We start from the raw sequence: 26,235 nt of genomic DNA on the forward strand, positions 1-26,235 counted from the left end.
ACAGGGACCAAAACCATAAGCAATAGTCCAGAAGTGGTCTCAGCAATACTTGTACACTTGCAAGAACACATGCCTACTTTTATACTTCATTCCTTTAGCAATAAGCACCAAAATTCTATTTGCCCTCCTTATTACCTGCTGCACCTGCATACTAGCTTTTTGCAACTCAAGCACAAAGACATAACTGCGTTGAAGTATTTTGAAATTTTAGACCAACATGGGCACATTTTCCTGCTAATATTCTGATCCAACTTGTTGGTAATACTGGATAACTCAGATCACAGATTGGAAGCTGACTTTATTGACAATAAACAAATAAAAAACAAAATTTCAGGAGAAACTCAGCAGGTCTGGCAGCATCTGTGGAAAGAAAACAGAGTAGACATTTCAAGTTCAGTAACCCTTCATCAGAAATTATTGTTTTTAATGTTAGTTTTTTTTCCATTTATAGACTACAAGTTTTCTATTCCCTTTTGGTAACTAAGGAGGTCAATCACAAGTAATACTCCCAAGAAAACGGCAATTTTAATAAGTATTTCTAACAACTGTCAGGTGGCTCAGCTGGCTAGATAGTTGCTCGATTAGATTGATCCTAGTAACTCAGAGTTCAGTTCCCTCTTCTGACTGAGGTGTATTTGTGATCTGACTGGGACATGAGGGTGATGGGAAAGACAACTTGAGGCATTTTTAAGATAGATAAGGTAAGGGGCTGAAGGTTTAGAATAGAGGTGAGGAAACACTATTTCACCCAGTGGTGGGGATGTGGAACTCACTTTCTGCAAGGGTGGTAGATACAGAAACCTTCAAACATTTAAGAAGGAAGTCTTGTTACAGCTGTACCACGTATGGTCAGTCCACACTCGCAGTACTATATACAGCTTTGGCCTCTACTTTAAGGAAGGATATACTGGCATTGGAGGCATTTCAAAAGAGACTAACCAGGCTGACTTACCAAGAATGATTAGACATGTTGGGTCTTTATTCATTCAGTTTAGAAGAGTGAAGAGTGATCTTATTGGAAATACAAGGTTCTGAGGAGACTTGACAGGATAAATGTTGACAGGTGTTTCTGATAATGATAGAACATAGAACATAGAAAAATACAGCGCAGTACAGGCCCTTTGGCCCTTGATGTTGCGCCAATCCAAGCCCACCTAACCTACACTAGCCCACTTTCCTCCATATGCCTATCCAATGCCCGTTTAAATGCCCATAAAGAGGGAGAGTCCACCCCTGCTACTGGCAGGGCATTCCATGAACTCACGACTCGCTGAGTAAAGAATCTACCCCTGACATCTGTCCTATACCTACCACCTCTTAATTTAAAGCTATGCCCCCTCGTATCTGACTCCATATGTGGAAAAAGGTTCTCATGGTTAACCCCTAATCATCTTGTACACCTCTATCAAGTCACCCCTAAACCTTCTTTTCTCCAATGAAAACAGCCCCAAGTGCCTCAGCCTTTCCTCATACGATCTTCCTACCATACCAGGCAACATCCTGGTAAACCTCCTCTGCACCCGTTTCAGTGGCTCCACATCCTTCCTATAGTATGGCAACCAAAACTGCACACATACTCCAGATGCGGCCGCACCAGAGTCTTATACAACTGCAACATGACCTCAGGACTCCAGAACTCAATTCCTCTACCAATAAAAGCCAGTACGCCATATGCCTTCTTCACTGCACTATTTACCTGGGTGGCAACTTTCAGAGATCTGTGTACATGGACACCACGATCCCTCTGCTCATCTACACTACCAAGTATCTGACCATTAGCCCAGTACTCCATCTTCTTGTTACTCCTACCAAAGTGAATGACTTCACACTTAGCTACATTAAACTCCATTTGCCACCTTTCTGCCCAGCTCTGCAACTTATCTATATCCTGCTGTAACCTGCCACATCCTTCCTCACTGTCAACAACTCCACCGACTTTCGTATCATCCGCAAACTTGCTCACCCAACCTTCTAGTCCCTCCTCCAGTCATTTATAAAAATGACAAACAGCAATGGTCCCAAAACAGATCCTTGCGGAACACCGCTGGTAACTGCATTCCAAGATGAACCTATACCATCAACTACTACCCTCTGTCTTCTTCCAGCCAGTCAATTCCTAATCCAAACCTCCAACTCACCCTCAATGCCATACCTCCGTATTTTTTGGAGTAGCCTACCATGGGGAACCTTATCAAACGCCTTACTGAAATCCATATACACCACATCTACCATTTTACCCTCGTCCACCTCCTTAGTCACCTTCTCAAAGAATTCAATAAGGTTTGTGAGGCACGACCTGGCCTTCACAAAACCATGCTGACTATCCATGATCACATTATTCCTATCCAGATGTTCATAAATCCTATCCCTTACAATTCTCTCTAAGACTTTGCCCACAACAGAAGTGAGACTCACCGGCCTATAGTTACTAGGGTTATCCCTACTCCCCTTCTTGAACAAGGGAACCACATTTGCTATCCTCCAGTCTTCTGGCACTATTCCTGAAGACAACGAGGACATAAAAATCAAGGCCAATGGCTCTGCAATCTCCTCCCTTGCTTCCCAGAGAATCCTAGGATAAATGCCATCAGGCCCAGGGGGCTTATCTATTTTCACCCTTTCCAGAATTTCCAACACCTCTTCCCTACATACCTCAAAGCCATCCATTCTAATTAATTGTGACTCAATATTCACATCAGCAACAATGTCCTGTTCCTGAGTGAATACTGACGAAAAGTATTCATTCAGTGTCTCCCTAATCTCTTCAGCCTCCACACGCAACTTCCCACTACTATCCTTGACTGGACCTATTCCTACCCTAGTCATTATTTTATTCATGACATACATATAGAAAGCCTTTGGGTTTTCCCTAATCCTACCAACCAAGGACTTTTCATGTCCCCTCCTCGCTGCTCTTAGTTCTCTCTTTAAATCCTTCCTGGCTACCTTATAACTCTCAATCGCCCCAATTGAACCTTCATGCCTCATCTTTACACAGGCCACCCTCTTCCCTTTAACAAGGGATTCCAATTCCTTATTAAACCACGGCTCCCTCACAAGACCCTTTCCGCCCTGCCTGGCAGGTACATACTTATCAAGGACACTCAATAGTTGCTCCTTGAACAAGCTCCATATATCGATTGCGCCCTTCCCTTGAAGCCTACTTTTCCAAGCCACGCATCCTAAGTCATGTCTCACCGCATCATAATTTCCCTGCCCCCAGCTATAACTCTTGCCCTGCAATGCACACTTATCCCTCTCCATCACTAGAGTAAAAGTCACCGAATTGTGATCACTGTCCCCAAAGTGCTCACCTACCTCCAATTCTAACACCTGGCCTGGTTCGTTACCCAGAACCAAATCCAGTATGGCCTCACCTCTTGTTGGCCTGTCCACATATTGTGTCAGGAAACCCTCCTGCACACATTGGACAAACACCGACCCATCTAACGTACTCGAGCTATAGCTTTCCCAGTCAATATCTGGAAAGTTAAAGTCCCCCATAACAACCACCCTATTACTTTCACTCTTCTCCTGAATCATCCTCGCAATCCTTTCTTCTACGTCTCTAGGACTATTAGAGGGCCTGTAGAAAACTCCTAACAGGGTGACTTCACCTTTCCTATTTCTAACCTCAGCCCAAACTACCTCAGATGGCAAGTCTTCATCCATCGTCCTTTCCACCGCTGTAATACTATCTTTGACAAGCAATGCCACACCTCCCCCTCTTTTACCCCCACCTCTGACCCTACTAAAACATTTAAACCGTGGAACCTGCAACAGCCAATCCTGTCCCTATTCTACCCATATCTCAAACTAAGGAACATTATTACAGAATAAGGGGATACTCATTTGAACTGACATATAAAGCAATTTCTTCTTCCAAACAGTAGTGAATGACTGAATTTCTTTATCCCTTTCAAGCATTTGTCAAGGCTAATCAGTGAAAGTATTTAAAAAGGAGGTAATTGATTTTTGAACTTTGACAGTTAATGGCTACAATGAGCTGCTGTGTAAGAGGGCTGAGGCCTATGGCAGATCAGCTATGATTTTATTGAATGGCAGAGCTGGCTTAATAGACCAAATAGTTAACTCCTGATCCTATTTCTTATGTTCTGACATTCATTGTGTTCTAATTATCTAATAAAACCTGAACAGTGACAGGGAAGTTCACCCTCTGGCCCAATGCAGAATTTTACATTGACATGTGGACTGTCTGTCAATGAGCTCAGCAGCAGCCAATTGGTCCATCATGACTCTCCCAGCTCTTTGAAAGCAACACAAAGTAATCTCACCCCTACTTACTTTCCCATTGTCTAGAATTTTGTTTTTTTTTCAAACTATCCATCCAATCCCTGTATATGTTACACTGAGGAAGTTATGTCAGATTCAAAACACTAACTGCCAAACCTGCTGAATTTCTCCAGCACTTTTGTTTGTTTCCCAGCATCCGGTATTTTGCTTTTATCCAACATGTAAATATAGTTTATACAAAAGTCAGCTTCTCTGTTACTTTTCCTAAATTACTACTAATATCCATGTTTCACCATGTTAAATTGAATGTGACACCTTTTATTTGGGTAATCTAAATGGCTCAGTAGCAGCAGCGTGTACTGTCGACAAGATGCAATACAGAAATTCAAAGATCCTTGACAGCACCTTCCAAACCCATGACCACATCCATCTCGAAGGACAGATACATGGGGACAGCACCACGTGCAAGTTCCCCTCCACCCTGACTTGGAAATATCTCGGTTACTCCACTACTGCTGGGTAAAAAGCCTGGAATCGTCAACCCACAGCGGTTCAAGAAGGTAGCTCATCACCTTCTCAAGGGTAGCTAAGGACGCCCAATCCCACTAAATAAAAGTGAAATTCAAAAAAAAACCCGTGAACTGCTGGCAATCCGTTGAGTAACATGTGCCTTACATAACACCAATAAGTAGGAAGCAACACGAGCGGTGCAGAGGGTTGGTCTGGAAGAAACAAGCATGAAAACAGCAAATGGAAAAGCCTCATTCGTTGGTGAGAATTGTGTTTTACATCGAACGTTGCATTGATGCGTTTTAGTTTAAAACGAAGGCACTCAGAACTCATGCTGGAAAATCAGCTTTTTTTTTAATTGGCAGTTTGCATTCTCTGGTTGTGGCAATCGCACATCGTTTGAACCGGAATCATTTCATAATTGCTGGAATATCCAATAGAGATTTCACCTCGAATTCACGGTGCGTTGGTTCTAAGGTTATTAAACCTGGTCTCGGTGATTGCACACATTCTCAGTTACGACCGTGTTTGGGTAAAAATTCGCGCAGTTTTACAGATTTTCTGTTGACTGTGGTATCTGAGGAGGTTTTTGGCGCTGAACTGGTCAGCAACTGGTTAATCCAGTCTGCATCAATAAAGAACATTAAATCCTCGGGGGACTTTTAATGCCCTTCCGCCTGAACTGCAGTTTGACCTTCAGTAATGAAGTATTTTTCGGGTTTTTTTTTGGATTACTCAACCTCTCAGTAAATTTCCATCTTCGAGCTGTCTGAATGGAAACGGCTGCCAACACATAAACGTACTTTGCCCGCAAGTTGTCAAACTGTTAAATCTAATACTGAAGACACGCCTGTATGTTTTTCGAATTCTTTTCTTAAATGTCAGCAGCATCCGATAATGACTCACGCCCTTCCCCCTTCGTCTCCTCCGTTCAGACTGGTTCAGTTAAAATGATCTCCTACTGGGAGCTGCATGCATATGCAAAACACAAAATAATGTGAGTGCATAGCATTATAGGTGCAGCACCGTGTAACCAGTCGTTTGTTTTGAAGAAGGTTAATTGAACAGCCACTTGGAGGGCATAATTGTGCGGGGTTATGGGTTAGGAGTGTGTTTGTTTGAATAGCCCTTTCGAAGACTGAATGGCCTTCTGCACCATAACGTTCTAATGATTTCCATTAAGTTTTGCTTATTCTTACACACATGGGCTGTGTGTTTATGCAGTACAACCGGATGTACCTGTGTTAATCTTCTTGAGTTTAATCAGCTGAGGTTTCCGATGAATGAAAACAATGCAGTGGGGGGATATACTTTGAACCGACGTACGACTGCTCCTTTGCTCTGATTTGTTTTCAATGTTCTTTATTTTCCGCGGTTTTTCTACTGGTGCAACCCGTGAGCTACTTTCAAATTGATTTGTCTGGCGTTTTCTGCAGTGATGGTATTACCATGATTATAAACCGCCTCGAGCCTTTGAATTGATGAGCCTGGCCTATTCTTTTCAAGATCTGTTCAAAATGATCGCAGCTCCTGTATCCACGTGTAAATTGGTGCGGACAGTCTCGCACGCTCACCCTGCGAATTATGCAAAAAATTATGCTGGGAATTGCTGTAAACCCAAAATTGACATTGCTGGAAAGATAAATCCATGTTGTTCGAGGGATCGATCCTCGAGTTTCAGCATTCCATTCAAATAGACCCAGCAATACCCGCTTCCTGACACCTGCAGCCATCAATTTGAGAATAAAATGCTTTCTCTAAACATTTAAACTGTATCATGAATTCTAAATGATAGCTTCCAAGTTCGTCAGAGTGGTGTTTTTAAGTTTAATTGACCACAGTGGAAGGATTTGAGACGTTTTAAAGTGAGTTTTGATGGCTAACTAGTATCTCGATGGCCTTATTTAAATACTCTGAACTGCAGTCAAGAATACATCTTTATCATGAAAGAAATGACTATGCTGGAGATCTGAAAACAAAAATTGCTGGAGAAACTCAGCGGTCTGGTAGCATCCAGGGACAGAAAGCAGAGTTAACATTTCGAGACTCTTCAGAACTTCTGTAGATGCTGTCAGACCTGCTGAGTTTTTCCAGCAGTTTCTTTTTGTAAATCATTAGATTTGAATTGTGGGAATGTTTGCCGATATGTTCATCCTCAGTGCTCTGGAGCCTCAGCAGCGCTGCACAGGAGGGATATCACCTAGAAAAGAAGAGACGTTTTCAAATCAACTTCCCAACTCGGAGAACATACCCAGAACTACAACAACCGGCACCTGAGCTACACATCTTTACGCAAACCTTGAAAATCATTGAGACTGTCGGGGTTTTGTGACCAGACACTTGTCCCGAGGGGAGGGAGGATCTCCGCATGTCATTCACGAGCCTCGCCTGATTGATGTTTCAAAGAGGGAAGCGATCGAACGTGGTGTTGCCAATTGCGAGCGACCGACCAATCGTCTGCGTCTATTGGGCGGGGATCCCCACGGCCACGCCATCTACCGTCGTCTCAGGAGCGCGGTTGCCGCAGTAACGATGGTGACGCAGGAAGGGGGCGGGGTTTGGGTGGTAGGGGTGGAAGTGGTTCTCTCTGCGCGGCTATAAGAAGGGCACTCCAGGCGAGGCCCGATGTTCAGTCCGCCGGTCCCAGGTAGTAGGAGAGACCGGCTTAAATTTGGAAGCGATTAATTACGCCCACCACCCCGTTCCCATTCTATCCCATTGTAGTCGGCTCGAGTGCTCCTGTGGATTGATACTAACATGGCTGTGACTGAAACCGCAAGTGACTTCACCTATTCCAAAATGAGAGGCATCGTCGTATTTCTAACTGGTATGTTATGTTCAGTCCTGTGTGTACAGTATATTAAATAGTTGCCCCACTTAAACAAAAAGGTCAGCACCCCTCTATTAGGAAGTGGGAGTTGTCAGCGCTTGACTGTAACTACGATAGATCTATCGTAGATTTGCCGAACCGATCGTTTAATATTTAAATATCTCCTTCTGAACAAGATGGTTATGATGTACGAAGTGTTGAAAATGTCTGTAGCCTTTTAGTCAACTCAGTTCATTGGTATTTTAAAACCGATGTGTTGTAATTTGGGGACTTCGATTGTTTCTTAATCGCGTTCAGTGTAAAACTGCAAGTTGCTGTAACCTAAGTGATATGCAACCTCCCAGCCTTTCCCGTGAATCATGAATTGGCAGAATCAGTTGCGTAACGTATTATAATGAACATTCCTTTCTCTAAGCATTTAAACTGTATCACGAATTCTAAATGATAGCCTCCAAGTTCGTCAGGGTGGTGTTTTTATGTTAAATAAATTTGACCACAGTGAAAGGATTTGAGTCGTTTTAAAGTGAGTTTTGATGGCATTCTTTTTAAACCCCCAGCATTTATAAAGCAACGTAAAATGGGCTTGAATGACTTCATACAGAAATTGGTCTCTAACCCGCAGATTTGCCAGCAGTAAGTGTTTTTATTTATTTTAACTTCAGTTAACTAGTAATCTTAATCCTCGAAACAAAAACGCTGAGGAAACTCGCGTCTGGCACGATTTGAGTAAAGAGTTGAGCTAATGTTTCTAGTCTGATACTGCGACTTTTATTGAAACAAAATCCTCTATTTTGGGTTAATCTTGAGTTGCATATCTTGGTTTTCTCACTCTCTCTAGTTGAAACCAATACGTGATGCAAGGCTAGTGTCTGTTGGATGAGGTATAAATCAGACATCCCAGAATATTACACTTTAAGAGGCGGCTCTCTGTTTTCTATCCAAAGCTGCTGCATAATCAGTATTCAAAAACAAAACTTGTCATTCTCAAGCTTTTGGGAGCTAGCTAGGCAAAATAGCTGCCCTGTCCACTGCACTGATGGGCATTGCTTTCGAAATACTTTAATGTCAACGTGTTTTTGTTGAGAGATTGTACTTTTTAAATATACAGCATCCAAATCAAACCTTGCTCATTTGGCTCATGCTATCACAAGTTTGGAATTACTAATCATGCTGAGATCTAGGAGATAGCGCCTCTCTCAGGCCATGACTGGGAAAGTAATATCGATTGGGAAAGTGTGCCTGAAAGTAGTAATAGAATTTGTCAGTGTCATTAATCAGAAAGTCCACTTGTTTTGCCTTTTTAATATAACCTGTGTTTGAATGGTCAGTGTTTAAAACTGTTAGGATTAGATTAGATTACTTAGTGTGGAAACAGGCCCTTCGGCCTAACAAGTCCACACCGACCCGCCGAAGCGCAACCCACCCATACCCCCACACTTACCCCTTACCTAACACTACAGGCAATTTAGCATGGCCAATTCACCTGACCCGCACATCTTTGGACTGTGGGAGGAAACCGGAGCACCCGGAGGAAACCCACGCAGACACGGGGAGAACGTGCAAACTCCACACAGTCAGTCGCCTGAGTCGGGAATTGAACCCAGGTCTCAGGCACTGTGAGGCAGCAGTGCTTACCACTGTACCATCGTGTCGCCCATAATGTTGTCTGTTTCTAGTATCCTATTCATCTTGAAACTGAACCACGTGTGTGCATGTATATATTTTGCAGCCCTGATGTTCGGGTTTTCTTACACATTGACCAAAGCCAGCCAGATGAGGCAGATGCCTATTGTAATTCTAACAGAGTGAGTATGTGTCTTAAGTTTTTTATTTTTAAATAAAATTTGAAAGTGCATATTGTCATCTGAATAGCAAGCCTAACAACTTTTAAACATTTTATTTCACTGCAGTCGAGCCTTGGTTCAGAAGAACTTGACCTTTCTACAACATATAGGTAAGACTGTTGAATACTGCTTTCTAGGTTTCGAAATATGTATATTCTGGTTCAATGGTTGACATCTCCTCGTCCATTTTAACAAAACCCATTAGCTTCTGGGCTCAAATCAAATAGTAATAATGGAGTGCTGATTTGTCAGATAGTTTAAAATTTCAAATTCCTGTTGAAAGTCTCAGAAGACACTAAGGACCCTGATAGAATGATCTTTAAAGAGCAGCAGTTTTTAGATTGTAGATCAATCACCGTTGAGTAGCTGTTTAGGAATCTAACTTGTGGTTATGCCAACAAAGAGCTCTTTTAGAAGAAAGACAAAGTTCTCATTCTTAATATTTCTTTCCTGATTAAAATTTCTTTGTACATACAGTGTGAAGCCTTCAGACTTTGACTACCTTCGAATAATTGGCAAAGGCAGCTTTGGAAAGGTTAGTGCAAGATTCTGATTGTTGTTTAATACAGTTTTTAAAAGGCAATATTAGTGTTCTTTGTCACTAAATTTTACAACTAATGCTTTAATCTGTCTTAATTTGTCCAAAAATATGCAGGTTAGGTGAATTGGCCATGCTAAATTGCCCGTACTGCTAGGTGAAAGGGCAAAAGTAGGGGAATGGGTCTGGGTGGGTTGCTCTTCGGAGGGTCGGTGTGGACTTGTTGGGCTGAAGGGCCTGTTTCTATGCTGTAAGTAATCTAAAAATCTAATTTATAATGGAAAGATGTATTTCTGAATCATGCAATTTGACAATGGGTGTTATTCTTTCTAGGTACTTCTTGCCAAGCACAAAGAAACCGAAAAATATTTTGCAGTAAAAGTTTTGCAGAAGAAGATGATTCTGAAGAAGAAAGAGGTGAGGTTCCATCACACTTTTTTTAAGATTGATTGTAGGGAGAAGTGATAGAGGGATGATGGAGAGTTTGGGACAATAATTCCTCTTTTAGGTTTACTCTTAAAACTATTAATGTTTGACGATCATAGAATGTCAAGGTTAAACCTGTATTTCTCACACTTCTCCAATGCTGCATGAAGCAACAAACTTCAGATTCCCCTTCATTATTACTGACCTCTGGTGGCCATCAAACAAATGGTTGAGACTGTAAGAGTTGCACTTGCTAAACCTTGGCTTAGCATACTCCAACATTACTCAAGCAGAAAGTCTTATTGTTTAATTAGGGCTGCTGAAATGAACCAAAAATTGCTCGAACCCCTGTCTAGGTCAGCTGACTTATTGTTTCACTAACTTTTTTGCCCCAAATTATTAATTACAATTATACTGTTTCAAGACCTGGCTAAATGTTTGTATTTCCTTCTCAGCAAAAACATATCATGGCTGAACGCAGTGTCCTTTTGAAAAATATGAAGCACCCTTTCCTAGTAGGGCTTCACTATTCCTTTCAAACTACAGACAAACTCTACTTTGTCCTGGACTATGTGAATGGTGGTGAGGTAAGTAGATTTCACAAAAGTATTTCACTGATGCTCGTAGCATTAAAGTCCTTAATATCGCACTCTTCTAATGCTTATCCATACCAGTTATTTTGCCAAGCCATTTGGGTTGGCGTCTTAAGTTGTGTCTTGATGATAAACTGACTTTGGCTAGATTCCTGCCTGGATTACTTATTCTCTGATTCCTGATGGCATTTTGAGAATTTCCAGCTGGCAAATTTTAAGGTTGGCTGCAATATCCTCTACAAACAACCCATTGACAAAGATTTTTACTTTGATCGTTTTGTGTTTTTTTTGTTTTAAGGATGCCGGTTGCTTGTGATTTCATATTTTTTGATGTGATGCAAGACCATTTAATCGTATTCAACTGAGCACTTGATTTGCAAATTAACTCAACTGATTCAAATCACTTTTTTAGTTACTCCATTCTCTTTCTGCTACCATTTTGAAGCAAGTGCTTGTGTGCTCAGTTTTCCTATGAGCATTGCATGGTACATTGGGAAAGTTCTCTTTATTCTCAGTATCTCTGGGCAAATTTCAGTCTGTGTAGCTAGGCAAATTGCTTTTCTCCTTCTTCCTTATTGGGGTTAGGACAGATTTTCCCTCTAATCAGAAATGTATTTTTTAGATGTGTGTGACAGCTGTGATAAAATGTAGAAGTTATCGAGTACAATTGGTGACATTGTTTCGGACAGAATAAGTACGGGAAGTAAATTTATATAAGGTGGAAGATTTTTGATTTGATTTATCATTGTCACATGTACTGAGTCCCAGAGACGAGTATTATTTTGCATACTCTACCTAGGGGCTGGGGTGAAAATATGGGCTTGCCTATTCAAATTCTTAACTTCATATTCCAAATACATTAAAATTTTTTTGTTTTCCTGAACAGTGTTAGTGTTTTTTGACCATTCAGTGTGGTGTATTCGATCTTCTAAGGCAAGTAGCTGATTAGATTCCCTGCAGTATGAAAACAGGCCCCTCGGCCCAACCAGTCCATCTCCCCCTCCTCCTCTTCTTTTTTCTTACCCCCCCCCCCCCCCCCCCCCCCCAAAAAAAAGTAACCCACCCAGATCCATTTCCCTACCCTATATTTAATCCTGACTTGGCAATTTAGCATGACCAAGTCACCTGACCTCCACATCTTTAGATTATGGAGGAAACCCATACAGACAGGGGGAGAATGTGCAAACTCAGACAGTTGCCAAAGGTTGAAATTGAACCCAAGTCCCTGTTTTATGTGAGGCATTGTGTTAACCAATGAGCCACCGTGCTGATCATGGTAAATGTTTGGAATATTAACTTTTTTTTTCTTTTTTTAAAAGCTGTTCTATCACCTTCAACGGGAACATGTGTTCCTGGAACCCAGAGCAAGGTTTTATGCTGCAGAGATTGCCAGTGCTCTAGGCTACCTCCATTCCCTGCATATTGTTTACAGGTATGTTACTGTGTCTGTAACCAACAGTTTTTACATGTACATGAAAGCTAAAATTTTTACTTTGTGCAATTGAGTGATATACCTCCTTGATGAAGTTGTGGGCTGACCAGTTAATTTTAAGTTAATGCTAAAATGCTGACTAGTTTTAGGGTATCAACAGGTTGCGTACCATAGAAGGTTAGATCTCATGGAATACAGGGAGAACTAGCCATTTGGATACAGAACTGGCTCAAAAGGTAGACAGAGGGTGGTAGTGGAGGGCTGTTTTTCAGACTGGAGGCCTGTGACCAGTGGAGTGCCACAAGGATCGATGCTGGGCCCTTTTTTTTTTGTCACTTACGTAAATGATTTGGATGCGAGCATAAGAGGTACAGTTAGTAAGATTGCAGATGTAGTGGAAAGCGAAGAGGGTGATCTCGGATTACAACAGGATCTTGACCAGATGGGCCAATGGGCTGAGGTGGCAGATGGAGTTTAATTCCGATAATTGCGAGGTGCTGCATTTTGGGAAAGCAAGTCTTAGCAGGAGTTATACATTTAATGGTAAGGTCCTAGAGAGTGTTGCTGAACAAAGAGACCTTTTGAGGGCAGGTTCATAGCGACTCACTTTCAAGGAGCTGGTAGATAGGATAGTGAAGTCGTTTGGTATGCTTTCCTTTATTGGTCAGAGTATTGAGTACAGGAGTTGGGAGGTCATGTTGCAGCTCCACAGGACAGTGGTTAGGCCACTGTTGGAATATTGTGTGCAATTCTGGTCTCCTTCCTATTGGAAAGATGTCATGAAACTTTGAAAGGGTTCAGAAAAGACTTGCAAGGATGTTGCCAGGGTTGAAGGATCTGAGCTAGAGGGAGAGGCTGTACAGGCTGGGGCTGTTTGACCTAGAGGGTCAGAGGCTGAAGGGTGACCTTTAGTGGTTTACAAAATTGAGGGGCATGGATAGGACAAATAGACTTTTCCCTGGGGTCAGGGAGTCCAGAACTAGAGGGCATAGGTTTAGGGTGAGAGGGGAAAGATATGAGACCCAAGGGGCAACTTTTTTTTCATGCAAAGGGTGGTATGTGTATGGAATGAGCTGCCAGAGGACGTGGTGGAGGCTGGTACAATTGCAATATTTTAAGAGGCATTTGGATGGGTATATGAACAGGAAGGGTTTGGAGGGATATGGGCCGGGTGCTGGCAGGTGGGTCCAGATTGGGTTGAGATATCTGGTTGGTTGAAGGGTCTGTTTCCATACTGTACATCTAACTCCTGCCTCTTTTGTAGTTAATATTGTCTTGCATGTTTAAAAACCTTTCTTATGCCATGGGTTATCTTGAGCCATATTTTCTAAGTTGAGGTTATTTTTGTCTATAATGCCTAAGGACTCTTTTTTTTCTATTCTATTCTTTCCCCTCTCTTCCCCTAAGGACCTAAAAAAGTATCTGTACTCCTGCATTGATTTAAGTTATTAACCATCCATGTTTTTAATGCAGAGACTTGAAACCTGAAAACATTCTCCTGGACTCTCAGGGCCACGTAGTGCTGACGGATTTTGGCTTGTGCAAAGAAGGAGTAGAACCAAATGGAACCACTTCCACATTTTGTGGTACCCCAGAGGTAAGTGACAGGAAATCTGCTTCCTATGGTGTGGCATTATAGAATCCGTTTTATAGTACAAGAAAGGCCATTTGACCCAATATACCTGCACTGGTTCCTGAAAGAGCTACCCAATTAATCCTGTTCTCCAGCCCTAATTTCGGAGACCCTCTTAAATTCCTCACTTTCATATCCTCCATACTCTCAGGCAGTGAATTCCAAATCTATAACTTGCTGAGTAAAGAAGCTTCTCACCTTGGAAATACTGAGTTGATAAAATGTGAAGCTGGGAAAAAGATGCACAGCTGGTCAAGCAGCAGGAGAGTTGGTGTCTTGAGTGGGATGCTTCATCAGGACTAGGGAGGAGAAAGGGGACTGAGTTCCTGATGAAGGGTCCTGCCTGAAATGTCCATCTTTTGATGCTGCTTGACTGTGCTTTTTTCCAGCTCCTCCTCCTCTCACTCCTGGCTATCCTGTTTACTGTCTTGAAATTGTGACCCTGAGTTACTGACACAGCAATTTAAAATTGTTTATAACTTTGGAGTTTTTTGAGGATGTAACTCTGAAGATGGACAAGGGAGATCCAGTAGATGTAGTGTACCTGGACTTTTCTGAAAGCTTTTGATAAAGTTCCTCATAGTTTACTCACTAACCTCCTTAGGGTGCATGGTATTGGGGGCAAAGTACTAGATTGGATTGAAAATTGGTTGGCTGATAGGAAACAAAGGGTAGTGATAAACGGCTCCATTTCGGAATGGCAGGCAGTGACCAGTGGGGTACCGCAAGGATCTGTGCTGGGACCGCAGCTTTTTACAATATATGTTAATGATATAGAAAATGGTATCAGCAATAACATTAGCAAATTTGCTGATGATACAAAGCTGGGTGGTAGGGTGAAATGTGATGAGGATGTTAGGGGATTACAGGGTGACCTGGACAAGTTAGGTGAGTGGGCAGATGCATGGCAGATGTGGATAAATGTATGGTTATCCACTTTGGCAAGAACAGGAAGGCAGATTACTACCTCAATGGAATCAATTTGGGTAAAGGGGCAGTACAGAGAGATCCGGGTGTTCTTGTACACCAGTCAATGAAGGCAAGCATGCAGGTACAGCAGGTAGTGAAGAAGGCTAATAGCATGCTGGCCTTCATAACAAGAGGGATTGAGTATAGAAGCAAAGAGGTGCTTCTGCAGCTGTACAGGGCCCTGGTGAGACCACACCTGGAGTACTATGTGCAGTTCTGGTCTCCAAATTTGAGGAAAGACATTCTGGCTATTGAGGGAATGCAGCGTAGGTTCACGAGGTCAATTCCTGGAATGGCAGGATTACCTTACACTGAAAGACTGGAGCGACTGGGCTTGTATACCCTTGAGTTTAGAAGACTGAGAGGGGATCTGATTGAGACGTATAAGATTATGAAAGGATTGGACACTCTGGCAGCAGGAAACATGTTCCCCTGATGGTTGATTTCTGAACCAGAGGACACAGCTTAAAAATACGGGGTAGACCATTTAGGACAGAGATGAGGAGAAACTTCTTCACCCAGAGTGGTGGCTGTGTGGAATGCTCTGCCCCAGAGGACAGTGGAGGCCCAGTCTCTGGATTCATTTAAGAAAGATGGATAGAGCTCTGAGTGGAATCAAGGGTTATGGAGATAAGGCAGGGAGTGGATACTGATTAGCCATGATCATATTGCATGGCGGTGCAGGCTCGAATGGCCTACTCCTGCACCTATTGTCTATTGAACATTTCAAAAAGGTCACCTCTTAATCATCTCTGTTGCAATGAGAATAAGCCCAATTTCTCTAATTCTTTCCTTGATGTAAGCGAAGAGGAATGTTAGATACCATTCTTGTAAATCTCCTTTCCACCTACAGGGTTACTGAACATCATTGCTTAAAGTGCCCAGAACCGAATACATTACTCAAATGTGGTCTGACCAATGATTTGTAAAGACATAACATCACATTGGATTCTTGGGTTTAGAAATGGAGACTATGGGCTTTAACAACTGTTTGTTTCAACTTGCCTGGCTACCTTCACACCTTCATGTGAACCCAAAGATACTTATGTTCCTGTACTCCCCTCAAAGTTGTACCATTTTTGAGCCTGTTTTCTGTTTCTTCTACCAAAATAATATTACCTTTTTTTTTGTTTCTCTGCATTTGAACTTCACCTGTCAGGTGTCTGCTCATTTGACCAATGTGTCAATGTCTGTTGTTTTTAAGTTGCTCAGTGTCATCTTCTCAATTCATTGTTCTTCCTAGCTTAGTATTGTCTGCAAGTTTGAGATTTTTGCCCTCCACCTCCATTTCCAAATCATTTTGTATAAAGCAGAAAAGTAAAGGTTCCAACACCAATCCCTGGTTGACACCACTTTCAGCTACATTCCAATCTGAGAAACACCCATCAATACCTACCCTCTATTTCAGCCAATTTCTAATCCATGTTGCCAAGGACCCATCAATCCAAACACTTCTAATCTGCTACCCAACCTGGCATGAAGCACCACATAAAGTACTTTGAAAATCCAAGTATATAACATCAACACACTACCCTCATACACTACCAATGTCCCCTTGTCAAAGAACTAATTTGTCAGACATGATCTGCCCTTGATAGACATGTTGACAGTCTGTCTAGCATTAACGTATTTTTGTGTATATTTAACCTAGACCTATGTTGTCACCTCCACCAACTTCCCCACTGTCGAGCACTCAGTGCAATCCTCAATAACTTGCTATCGCATTAATCCTGAGGAAAGCAAATGTATGCAAATAACTGGGAAAGATGTCCTCTAATTGGCTGTCCTTGTAAATATTAGTGAGTCCCTTTATGAACAATGTTTGGAAAATTGGGTATCTGTTTAACAGAACAGTCCACAAATCTCAAATGGTTTCCTCTCTGCATACATTGTGAAATTTTGAGGTGGGTGGTGCAGGATAATTGAATCAATCATCCACTTCATATTTTTGGAGCAATTGTATTTAAAGTCTTTTGTAGTTTTATCTTGGAGGATTTGGAGAACCCTCATTTAACAACAACAAATTTAAATAGTGTTTCGATTTGTAATGTGATTGTCAACTTTCCTTTCCATTTCCTGATGGGAGCCAACATTCATGAAGTGGCCCAGTACTAGTTGAAATTATCATAGCTAGGACTTGGTTTGGGAGGAGTGCTTGAAGTATGTAATACCAAAGCACGGTGGCACAGTGGTTAGCACTGCTGCCTCACAGCACCTGAGACCCGGGTTCAATTCCCGACTCAGGTAACTGACCGTGGAGTTTGCACGTTCTCCCCGTGTCTGCGTGGGTTTCCTCTGGGTGCTCCGGTTTCCTCCCACAGTCCAAAGATGTGCGGGTCAGGTGAATTGGCCATGCTAAATTGTCCGTAGTGTTAGGTAAGGGGTAAATGTAGGGGTATGGGTGGGTTTCGCTTCGGCGGGTCGGTGTGGACTTGTTGGGCCGAAGGGCCTGTTTCCACACTGTAAGTCTAATCTAATCAAAGAGCAAGATATCTTGTAAATGTCTCTAATATAAATACTTGTCTTTCAGTATTTGGCACCTGAAGTGTTACAGAAGCAATCTTATGATCGAACAGTTGATTGGTGGTGCCTAGGATCTGTGCTGTATGAAATGCTGTATGGATTGGTAGGTATCTGCTATCCATGACCTATTGGGTTTAATTAAAGGCCAAATGAATTCTAATGTATTTACTTGCCTTGGAATTGCAAACATAGTCCTGCATTTCCAAGAGGGACAGATGGTTAGATTAGAGGGTAATGTCTTTTCAATAAATGCTTATGGGTTCAAGTCCCACTCCAGAGACCTGAATGTATAATGTAACCTGGCAAATCACTACAGGACTTGGAGTATTGCTCATGGTATCATATTTCAGATGAGGTTAAACAATGGACCTGTCTGTTTTTTTTAGATGTAAAAAAAATCTTTTCCCCTATTCTTTGGATATGAGGGGTAGCTGAGGTAGCTTCCCCTGTCTGGAGTACCACCTCCTGTTGGCAGCTAAGACTAAGAACTCCTATGCTTAGGTTGGGCTCTGCACTTGCCGGAGCCCAGCTGCCTTGCTGGAATTCAATCCAATATCCAGAGCAGGGACTGTTTTGAAGTGGCATTTAGCAATCTCCTGGCTAAGATCTGAATGTTAATTCTGAATAATAGATTAGCCTAAAATAATTTGCAGAAGTATTTTCTTTAGAGTTCACTTTGCTCTGATTTAGAATACCTTGGATAACATCTGTTTTTAAAACATTTATCAACAGTTCAGAATATCCAAAACATTTACAGGATGCTGTAAAAAGAACTGTGATTAAACCCTTAAATCAAACCACTTTATAAGTGTATAACGTTAAGGACTGTGCTCTGACTTAGACATTATATGTGAATACTAAATATTCATGACATATGATCCTAGGTATACCAGCTCTGCCTTGTAGCTTTAAATTAATCCTTCCTTAATGTCTTGTCTACATGTGTCCAAGTTCCTGTGCAGTGTTCTTCTAGAATGTTCTACATCAACCCCACCCTATTCGTACAAACGCAGTGGTGTGTAGCTCATGACATTACAAAATTTCTCCAATCCCAATTACATGATGTAGAACAGTCAAATGTATACTGGAGCAATTGAGTAGATGAAGCATTATTAAAGTTGATTCTAAATGTGTGCAGGGAGAATAATTGGATTGCATTAAATTGTGTATCAGAGCACAACATTGCTTTGGGTTTTTAAAAAAAAATTCTTGCCTGCCCCAAACATTGACTTTCTTTCACTTTTTTTTTTCATCCTTTTTGATGTACTGAACCTCCGTTTCAATTCAAAAGCTGAGTCTGCATGCACATGTACTCATCCTACCCTTTGTGTTTCAGCCCCCGTTTTACAGCCGGAACACAGCTGAAATGTACAACAACATCCTACACAAGCCACTTCAGCTTAAACCCAATGTCTCAAACTCTGCCCAAGAACTCTTAATAGGACTGCTCCAAAAAGACCGAATGCAGCGACTGGGGGCAGAGAATGACTTTGTAAGTATTTTGTTTTGGGGCTGGGGAAGGCAGGGTTTTGTTTCATAAATTTTTAAATGGCAAACCATAGCATCCTTTGAACTTGGCAGAGGCAAGGTAACTTTTTAAAAAAAAAATATTAGTCACATTCTATTACCAGATACGTATCAATATAATGTCACTCAATTGAATCTCCTAATTTCCTTTGCACTCAAATTGACAAATAATTTATCCTGTTTCATTTTTAAGTCACAAACCTGACCCATCCTGTGGTGTTGCTGTCAGTTACAGCATGCAAGCACAAGAGCTACTGCATGATGACTGTGTATTCAATTTGCGTGTTTAGTTTGTACCCTGCATCTACTTTCCTAAGGGCTTTGACTCTCCTTTAAGATGCTGAGCATTTATTGGCATAAGCTCCTTGTCAGTCTAAATGGAATTGAGTTGTTTTCCCCTTGTGGGGAACCCTCCACTAAATCCAATCACTGACTGAATAAACTCCTTCTTTGTTGGTTAACATATTTTGTAATCCCTTTTCTTTGTATTTTTGGATGTCATTTTCTTTCTTCCACAGATGGAACTGAAGCTTCATTCGTTCTTTTCACCAATAAATTGGGATGACCTTGTAGCTAAGAAAATCTCTCCTCCATTTGTACCAACAGTGGTGAGTAGAATCTCCCAATATTTGACTATTCCAGTCAAAATGTATATGTTTGGGTGTGGAATAAGGAAAATTACTTCAGTTTTCTTTTACAAAAGAAAACCCTTCCTTCAATTTGAATTACTCTTAATTTTGGCTTCCATAGCTTTTTATAATGCCTTCCTCCAGTAGCTATTCTTGTGATATGAGAATAGATTTGAAGTGTTACTTTGTGAAGGTTAGAAAAGTTTGCCTAGTATTTATGCTTAAGTTCTCTTATTCATTATCTAGTTGAAGGGGTGGTGTAACGTTTTTTTAAGAGAGAATAACTCAAGCTGCTAAATCTTATTTCAAATTGAAATATTTCTCCTTACGCTTGTTTAACACTGGACTCCGAACCACCATGTAAAATCTATAGTGGATCAAAGGACTGGTTACCGGAATTTGGTTTGCTCCAATCTCTTGCAAATGTGGGGCGATCTCAGCTACTCTGGGCTCCCTTCAAATCGGCTTTTTATTCTTTGTTTGCAAGATGTGGGCATTCCTGACTAGGTCGCACTTATTGTCAATCCTTAATTGCAGTTGAAACTGGTGGTTATCTTCCTTCTAGAACTTTTCCAGTCCATATATAGGAAGGGAATGCCAGGATTTTTGACCCAAAACAATGAAATAGACCATCCTGACTTTCATCTGGTGTGTCTGCGTATTTGCTGCACCTGTCTTTATAGCTGCTAGGGTTTGCAGGTTTGGAATGTATTGGGTTCTAGATGGGAGAGTTTTTTTTTGGTCTGGATAATTTATCAGAGAGCAAGACCAGACCCATTCAACAGTGCCTTGCATGATTTTTAGCCTAAGGCTCAAAATTAGCCTTAATTGTTTGCCCCTAATCCATCATGCTAAACTGTTGTAGATACCAGTTTGAAGGTCTTCCTAAGATCAGACAAAGTTGGGTCTTAAGTTTGCAACAAGATGTGAGCAGCTGCTTCAATGTGATTACCATGGCATTTCATCCAGAATCTATTCATTTAACAATTTGAGCAAGCTATTCAATGCACCTCTATTCTTAATAAACTTGCTGCTTACATGCAGTTGGCAGGCAAACCCTTGTAAACAGCACAATGCTTGCTGTAGTAAAACAGGCTGTAAATTCTTGGTATTGCTATTTTATGGAAATTGTTTTGCAGTAAAAGGAAGATTAATGCGCTTTAGGAGTAATTTGAGGCATAATCTAACTTATCAACTGCTGTAAGGCACCTTGCCCGCTCCAGTTATCAATTGATAAGCATATTATTGTTGCAAATTTTAAGTGTGCAATACACTGATAGTGAAGGGTGTCAACATAAGGACACTTGGTACTCTTTCAAATAGCTGCTAATTTTGTTCTAGGTTTTGGATGCACAATCATTTCCACTTTCCACTTAAAGGTGTAGGAAGATAATAGCCATCTTTTACACTAATACCAACTTTTAGTTCACATTGTGAGGGCGGCTCTTATTTTGGATGGAAACTGTTGTGGCTACACATCAGGAATCTCAATCTCAGGCTGATTCACCAAGAATGCATCAATCTTGAGATTAAACAAGCAGGACTTTTTCTTTCAAAATTAAACTACTTTTTTTTAAAAGTTTTTTTTTCCCTCCACTCCTCCCAAGCCAGTACCTGAATACTTAAAGACTTGATTTCTGAATGTAATTATAATTTGTGGCCAGAATTATTTTGATAAGTTCTAAATAATTACTTGTATTAGCTGACAATATGAATTTTTAGTGACTGATTCATGCAAGGGAATCTTTTCTCCATTACAAGAACTTTTACTGTATTTTGTAATTTCTACTACCATTATCTGCATTAGTAAAGCAGTACCCCAACATTACCCTATTTAGACTAGTTGTCATGTGGATGCAATTTGTCTATTCATGAGCATGCTTATTATATATAGTGGGAATGTACCTGGAGTGCATTCCATAAGACATGGGAGTGAAAGTAAGGCCATTCGGCCCATCAAGTCCACTCTGCCATTGAATCATGACTGATGGGCATTTCAACTCCACTTACCAGCATTCTCCCCGTAGCCCTTAGATTCTTGTTGTCTCGAGGAATTATCAATCTCTGCCTTGAAGACATTTAGCGTCCTGGCCTCCACTGCACCCTCTGGCAATGAATTCCACAGGCCCACCACTCCCTGGCTGAAGAAATGTCTCCGCATTTCTGTTCTGAATTGACCCCCTCTAATTCTAAGGCTGTGTCCACGAGTCCTAGTCTCCTCGCCTAACGGAAACCATTTCCTAGCGTCCACCCTTTCCAAGCCATGCATTATCTTGTACGTCTCTAAGTCTCCCCTTAATCTTCTAAACTCCAATGAATACAATCCCACGATCCTCAGCCGTTACTCATGTTAGACCAACCACTCCAGGGATCATCCGTGTGAATCTCCGCTGGACATGTTGCAGTGCCAGTATGTCCTTCCTGAGATGTGGGGACCAAAACTGCACACAGTACTCCAAATGGGGCCTAACCAAAGCTTTATAAAGTCTCAGCACATCGCTGCTTTTATATTTCAACCCTCTTGAGATAAGTGACAACATTGCATTCGCTTTCTTAATCACGGACTCAACCTGCATGTTTACCTTTAGAGAATCCTCGACTAGCACTCCCAGATCCTTTTGTACTTTGGCGTTACAAATCTTCTCACCATTTAGAAAGTAGTCTAGGCTTTTATTCTTTTTGCCAAAGTGCAAGACCTTTGCATTTTCTCACGTTGATTCCATCAGCCATTTCCTGGACCACTCTCCCAAACTGTCTAGATCCTTCTGTGGCCTCCCCACTTTCTCAGTACTACCTGACTTCGTATCATCTGCAAACTTCACTAGAATGCCCCCAGTCCCTTCATCCAAATCATTAATATATAATGCAAACAGCTGCGGCCCCAATGCTGAACCCTGCGGGACACCACTTGTCACCGGCTGCCATTCTGAAAAAAACCTTTTATCCCAACTCTCTGCCTTCTGTCAGACAGCCAATCCTCAATCCATCCCAGTAGCTCCCCTCGAACACCATGGGCCCTCACCTTGCTCAGCAGCCTCCCATGTGGCACCTTATCAAAGGCCTTTTGAAAGTCTAGATAGACCACATCCACTGGGTTTCCCTGGTCTAACCTACTTGTCACCTCTTCAAAATGAAGTGCTGTTTCCTGTGGCATTTTAGTAGTCAGACAACACATCCTCAACAAACCTAGACTTAATGGATAGATCATCATCTTATAGAGATAACAAAGTATAGCACAGAACAGGCCCTCAGGCCCACGATGTTGTGCCGAGACTTAATCCTAATGTAAAATATAGTAACTTATCTGTCTTTAATAGACTCATTGTTGCAGAGGGCTGTGGAGACCTAGTCATTGCATTCCACAGATTCACCACTCCCAGCTGAAGAAATTCCCCTCTGTTCTAAAGGGTCATCCCTTCACCAAGGCTGTGGCCACAAATCCTTGGCTCTTCTGGTGGAAATAACAACATCTCCACATACACTACCAGACCTCTCAGTATTCTGAGTTTGAGAGACTCCTGGCCACATCCTCTGGGTCTGTACTTGCAAGAATTAAGTCCTTAACCATTCATGATCCCTTCATCCCTGGCCTCATTCATGTAAGCCTCCTCTAGACCCCCTTCAATGCCAGCACATCTATCCTTTACATATTGGGCCCAAACCTGCTCACCATATTCCAAATGCACTCTAACCAGAGCCTTGCACATCCTTAGCAGTACATCTCTGCTCTTGTAAATGAGTGCTAGCATTGCATTTATCTTAAACACTAACTGAACCTGCATATTGATCTTGGGAGTCTCTGTTCAGGATACCCTCAAGTCACTACTTGTGCTTCAGATTTCTGAAGCCTTTCCCATTTTAACCAGCTTCAAACCTTTCTGCTTCTCCAGCACCATCTCCTTGGGATGGCCACTGCATACACTTCTGTTCTGTTGTGTAGTGAGTATCTTCCACTGGAGACTGTTGCAAAGCACTAATACCTACTCCCTACCATTGCTTTGTTCCCATTATGACTTGTCCAGCCTCCCTTTCCAGCAGTCCAATATTCACTTGTGCTCATGTACCTTTGTCAGATATCTTTAAAAATCTTGTAATTTTCTTGCTATCTAGCTTATTTCTTCATCTCCAAGTTTTAGTTGTATTTTCTCAATCTCCAGCTTTCCACTAATCTTTCATGCTGTCCCTTTTTTTTTGCCTTGTCTTCCCTTTAGTATGTTTCCTCTATGGGATGAATTTTTGCCTTTTTTTGACTTGCTGCAAAATCTCCTGCCATTGCTGTTCCATGGTCTTCCCCATCCAATTAACTTCGATCAGCTCCTCCCTTATGTCTTTACTCAATTATTGCATCTGATTCCAGCCTCTCTTCCCTCAAACTGCAGGGTGAATTCTTTATTATGTCCACTGGTCCCAAGGGGTTCCTTGACCTGAAGCACCAAGTCTGCCTCATTTTATATCGAATCCAGAATTGCCTGTTCCCTAGTGGGCTTTACCAAAAATCGCCTAGACATTCCACCATTCCTTTCCTTTAAGATCTGCTGCAAAGCTACATTTCCCAGTCCACTTGCATGTAGAAGCACTCCCAAACTTAGAAAAGATGAGAGGCAACTATAATTACTATGTTTTGATTTACTTATTCCTCACCTCTCCCTACTGCTACGAGGCCTGTTCACAATTCTCAATGTCCGTCTTCCTTTTGGAGACACCTCAACTCTACCCACAGATTTTATGCCTTCCAAATCTGTCACTACTTACTAACACAGCTACCATGTCCCCATCTGACTACCCCAAAGATAGAATGTGTATCCTTGGATATTTCTAGCCCTGATCTCCTTGCAGCTACATCTGACACCCACAACTTCATACCTACCAATTTCAGTCTCTGCAACAAACTCCTTTGCTTTGTTTTGCATATGGAGGAATCTATATTTATCCAGCATTCAATTAGCCGAATATTGAATTATCAGGCAAAATAGCAAGATTCTGATGCTCAGCTAAAGTGTTATCTGGCATTTGATCCAGAATTTGATTTAACCAAATGAAATACTCCCTATCCATGTCCTTCAGATAATTGAGGTTCCTCTACTGTTTAAGTACAACACCATCAGTCTTCCATTGACTCTGTCCCCTTTATCTGCTTTGCCTGCAGTTAGGTTCCCGAGCCTTTCCATGCTGTGTAAAGATACATATTTCCCTCTTTTGTTAGTCTGATTGTACCCTACTTGATTTAAATGGGTCGTCATAATGTTTGAATAGCTATTGAAAGGACTTCATAAATGTATTTTGTCTTGAGCGCACATGCTCTAAGCGTAATCTCTATTTACTGTGATGCTGTGAAAAATAAAGCATTCATCCTAAAATTACTTTTTTTTTCTCCTTCAGTTTGGACCAACTGATCTTCAACACTTTGACCCAGAATTTACCGAACAACCTGTTCCAACCTCAGTTGCAAGTTCACCTGAAGATTTTCTGATTACAGCCAGTGCTCGAGAGGCTGCTGAAGCTTTCCTTGGATTCTCCTATGTTCCTCCTGGAGATGGTACCTACCTATAATAAATGAGGTCAAGTGTAATGCCCTTGTGTTTTAAATGGCAAAGAACAATCGAGGTAGAAACCTTCTCCACATTGTGCACCTTACATCATGAGAGCTGTCCTCTCAATCCCCTTTTTTGAAGAGTTTCTCTGTAGGAGTATGAATCTTCCTGTGTAGAGTTCAGGAAACCACTTCAGAGAATAGATCCTGTATACTTGCGTTCAAAGTTTTTGATATGAACTTTATGTACACAATTTTTCCCTTTCAGATTGGCAACACTATACAAAAAGGGCTTCATGAATGACTGAGTGTTCACCTGAAATACATCATGACTAAGTAGTACATTCGTCAGAGTTAATCATGGTAGATGACGTCTACCCAACCAGCAAAGTATGTCAAATATCGTACCAAAAAGCTCTGTCAATTTGAGCCACTGTAATAGCAGTCCTCTTCACACTTTTTGAATCCAAGAATTTGGCAGAAAAAGAACTTCTGAGATTTGTGAAGGAAAATGGCATTTGCTCACACAAGCCCATCCACAAAATTACCCTCAACAGACAGGAAAATGTCTTGCATTCCACACTGAAATGAAGAAGTTGTTAGTCTGGTCATTGACTGAATTAATGACAATAGTTAGGACCACTTGCGCCAAGAAAATTTATACCAGCATATCGAGACTTTACAAATGTCCTTCTTACACAAGAGTATATTTTATTATTTTAGACAGAAGTTGTGACACTTGAGGAAATTGTTGGTATTGCATGGACTGAACTCTTTTAGGCAGCAAAATTGCATTGAAATAAAGTTGAACAGCAGTAGCTGTAAGATGTTAACCTTTGACCCACAGAAGACTACAGTTCGTCTTTCTGCACAAAATGTAATGCAGTTACTTGTCTATCAGGTTAGATAAACACTCTGTACCAGATTGTTCCTAATTCTCTAGACTTTTCACGACATGATAGGAATCAAAGATTTTCTTTTAAATCAAGATGACTAT

At 41.4% G+C, this 26,235-nt stretch overlaps 1 protein-coding gene across 1 annotated transcript; it reads left to right on the plus strand.

Annotated features, from left to right (window-relative positions):
* Positions 1-7,349: 7,349 nt before the first annotated feature.
* On the plus strand, positions 7,350-25,277 carry si:ch211-195b13.1 (STKc_SGK domain-containing protein). The gene is made up of 13 exons (XM_060847238.1): positions 7,350-7,591; positions 8,152-8,227; positions 9,324-9,399; positions 9,505-9,548; positions 9,916-9,973; positions 10,310-10,393; positions 10,858-10,989; positions 12,315-12,427; positions 13,901-14,024; positions 17,560-17,655; positions 18,889-19,044; positions 19,598-19,687; positions 25,088-25,277. Exons 1-13 carry the CDS (start codon positions 7,522-7,524, stop codon positions 25,256-25,258), a joined length of 1,290 nt encoding a protein of 429 aa, XP_060703221.1. The 5' UTR covers positions 7,350-7,521; the 3' UTR covers positions 25,259-25,277.
* Positions 25,278-26,235: the final 958 nt, after the last annotated feature.

This window comes from Hemiscyllium ocellatum, chromosome 30, assembly GCF_020745735.1.
Source record: "Hemiscyllium ocellatum isolate sHemOce1 chromosome 30, sHemOce1.pat.X.cur, whole genome shotgun sequence".
Classification (NCBI taxonomy): domain Eukaryota; kingdom Metazoa; phylum Chordata; class Chondrichthyes; order Orectolobiformes; family Hemiscylliidae; genus Hemiscyllium; species Hemiscyllium ocellatum.

Coding starts and splice junctions, on each gene's coding strand:
- si:ch211-195b13.1 (XM_060847238.1), top strand. CDS start 7,522: ATGGCTGTGACTGAAACCGCAAGTGACTTCACCTATTCCAAAATGAGA. Junction 9,974..10,309: donor GCAAAGGCAGCTTTGGAAAG/GTTAGTGCAAGA, acceptor TATTCTTTCTAG/GTACTTCTTGCCAAGCACAA. Junction 10,990..12,314: donor ACTATGTGAATGGTGGTGAG/GTAAGTAGATTT, acceptor TTTTTTTAAAAG/CTGTTCTATCACCTTCAACG.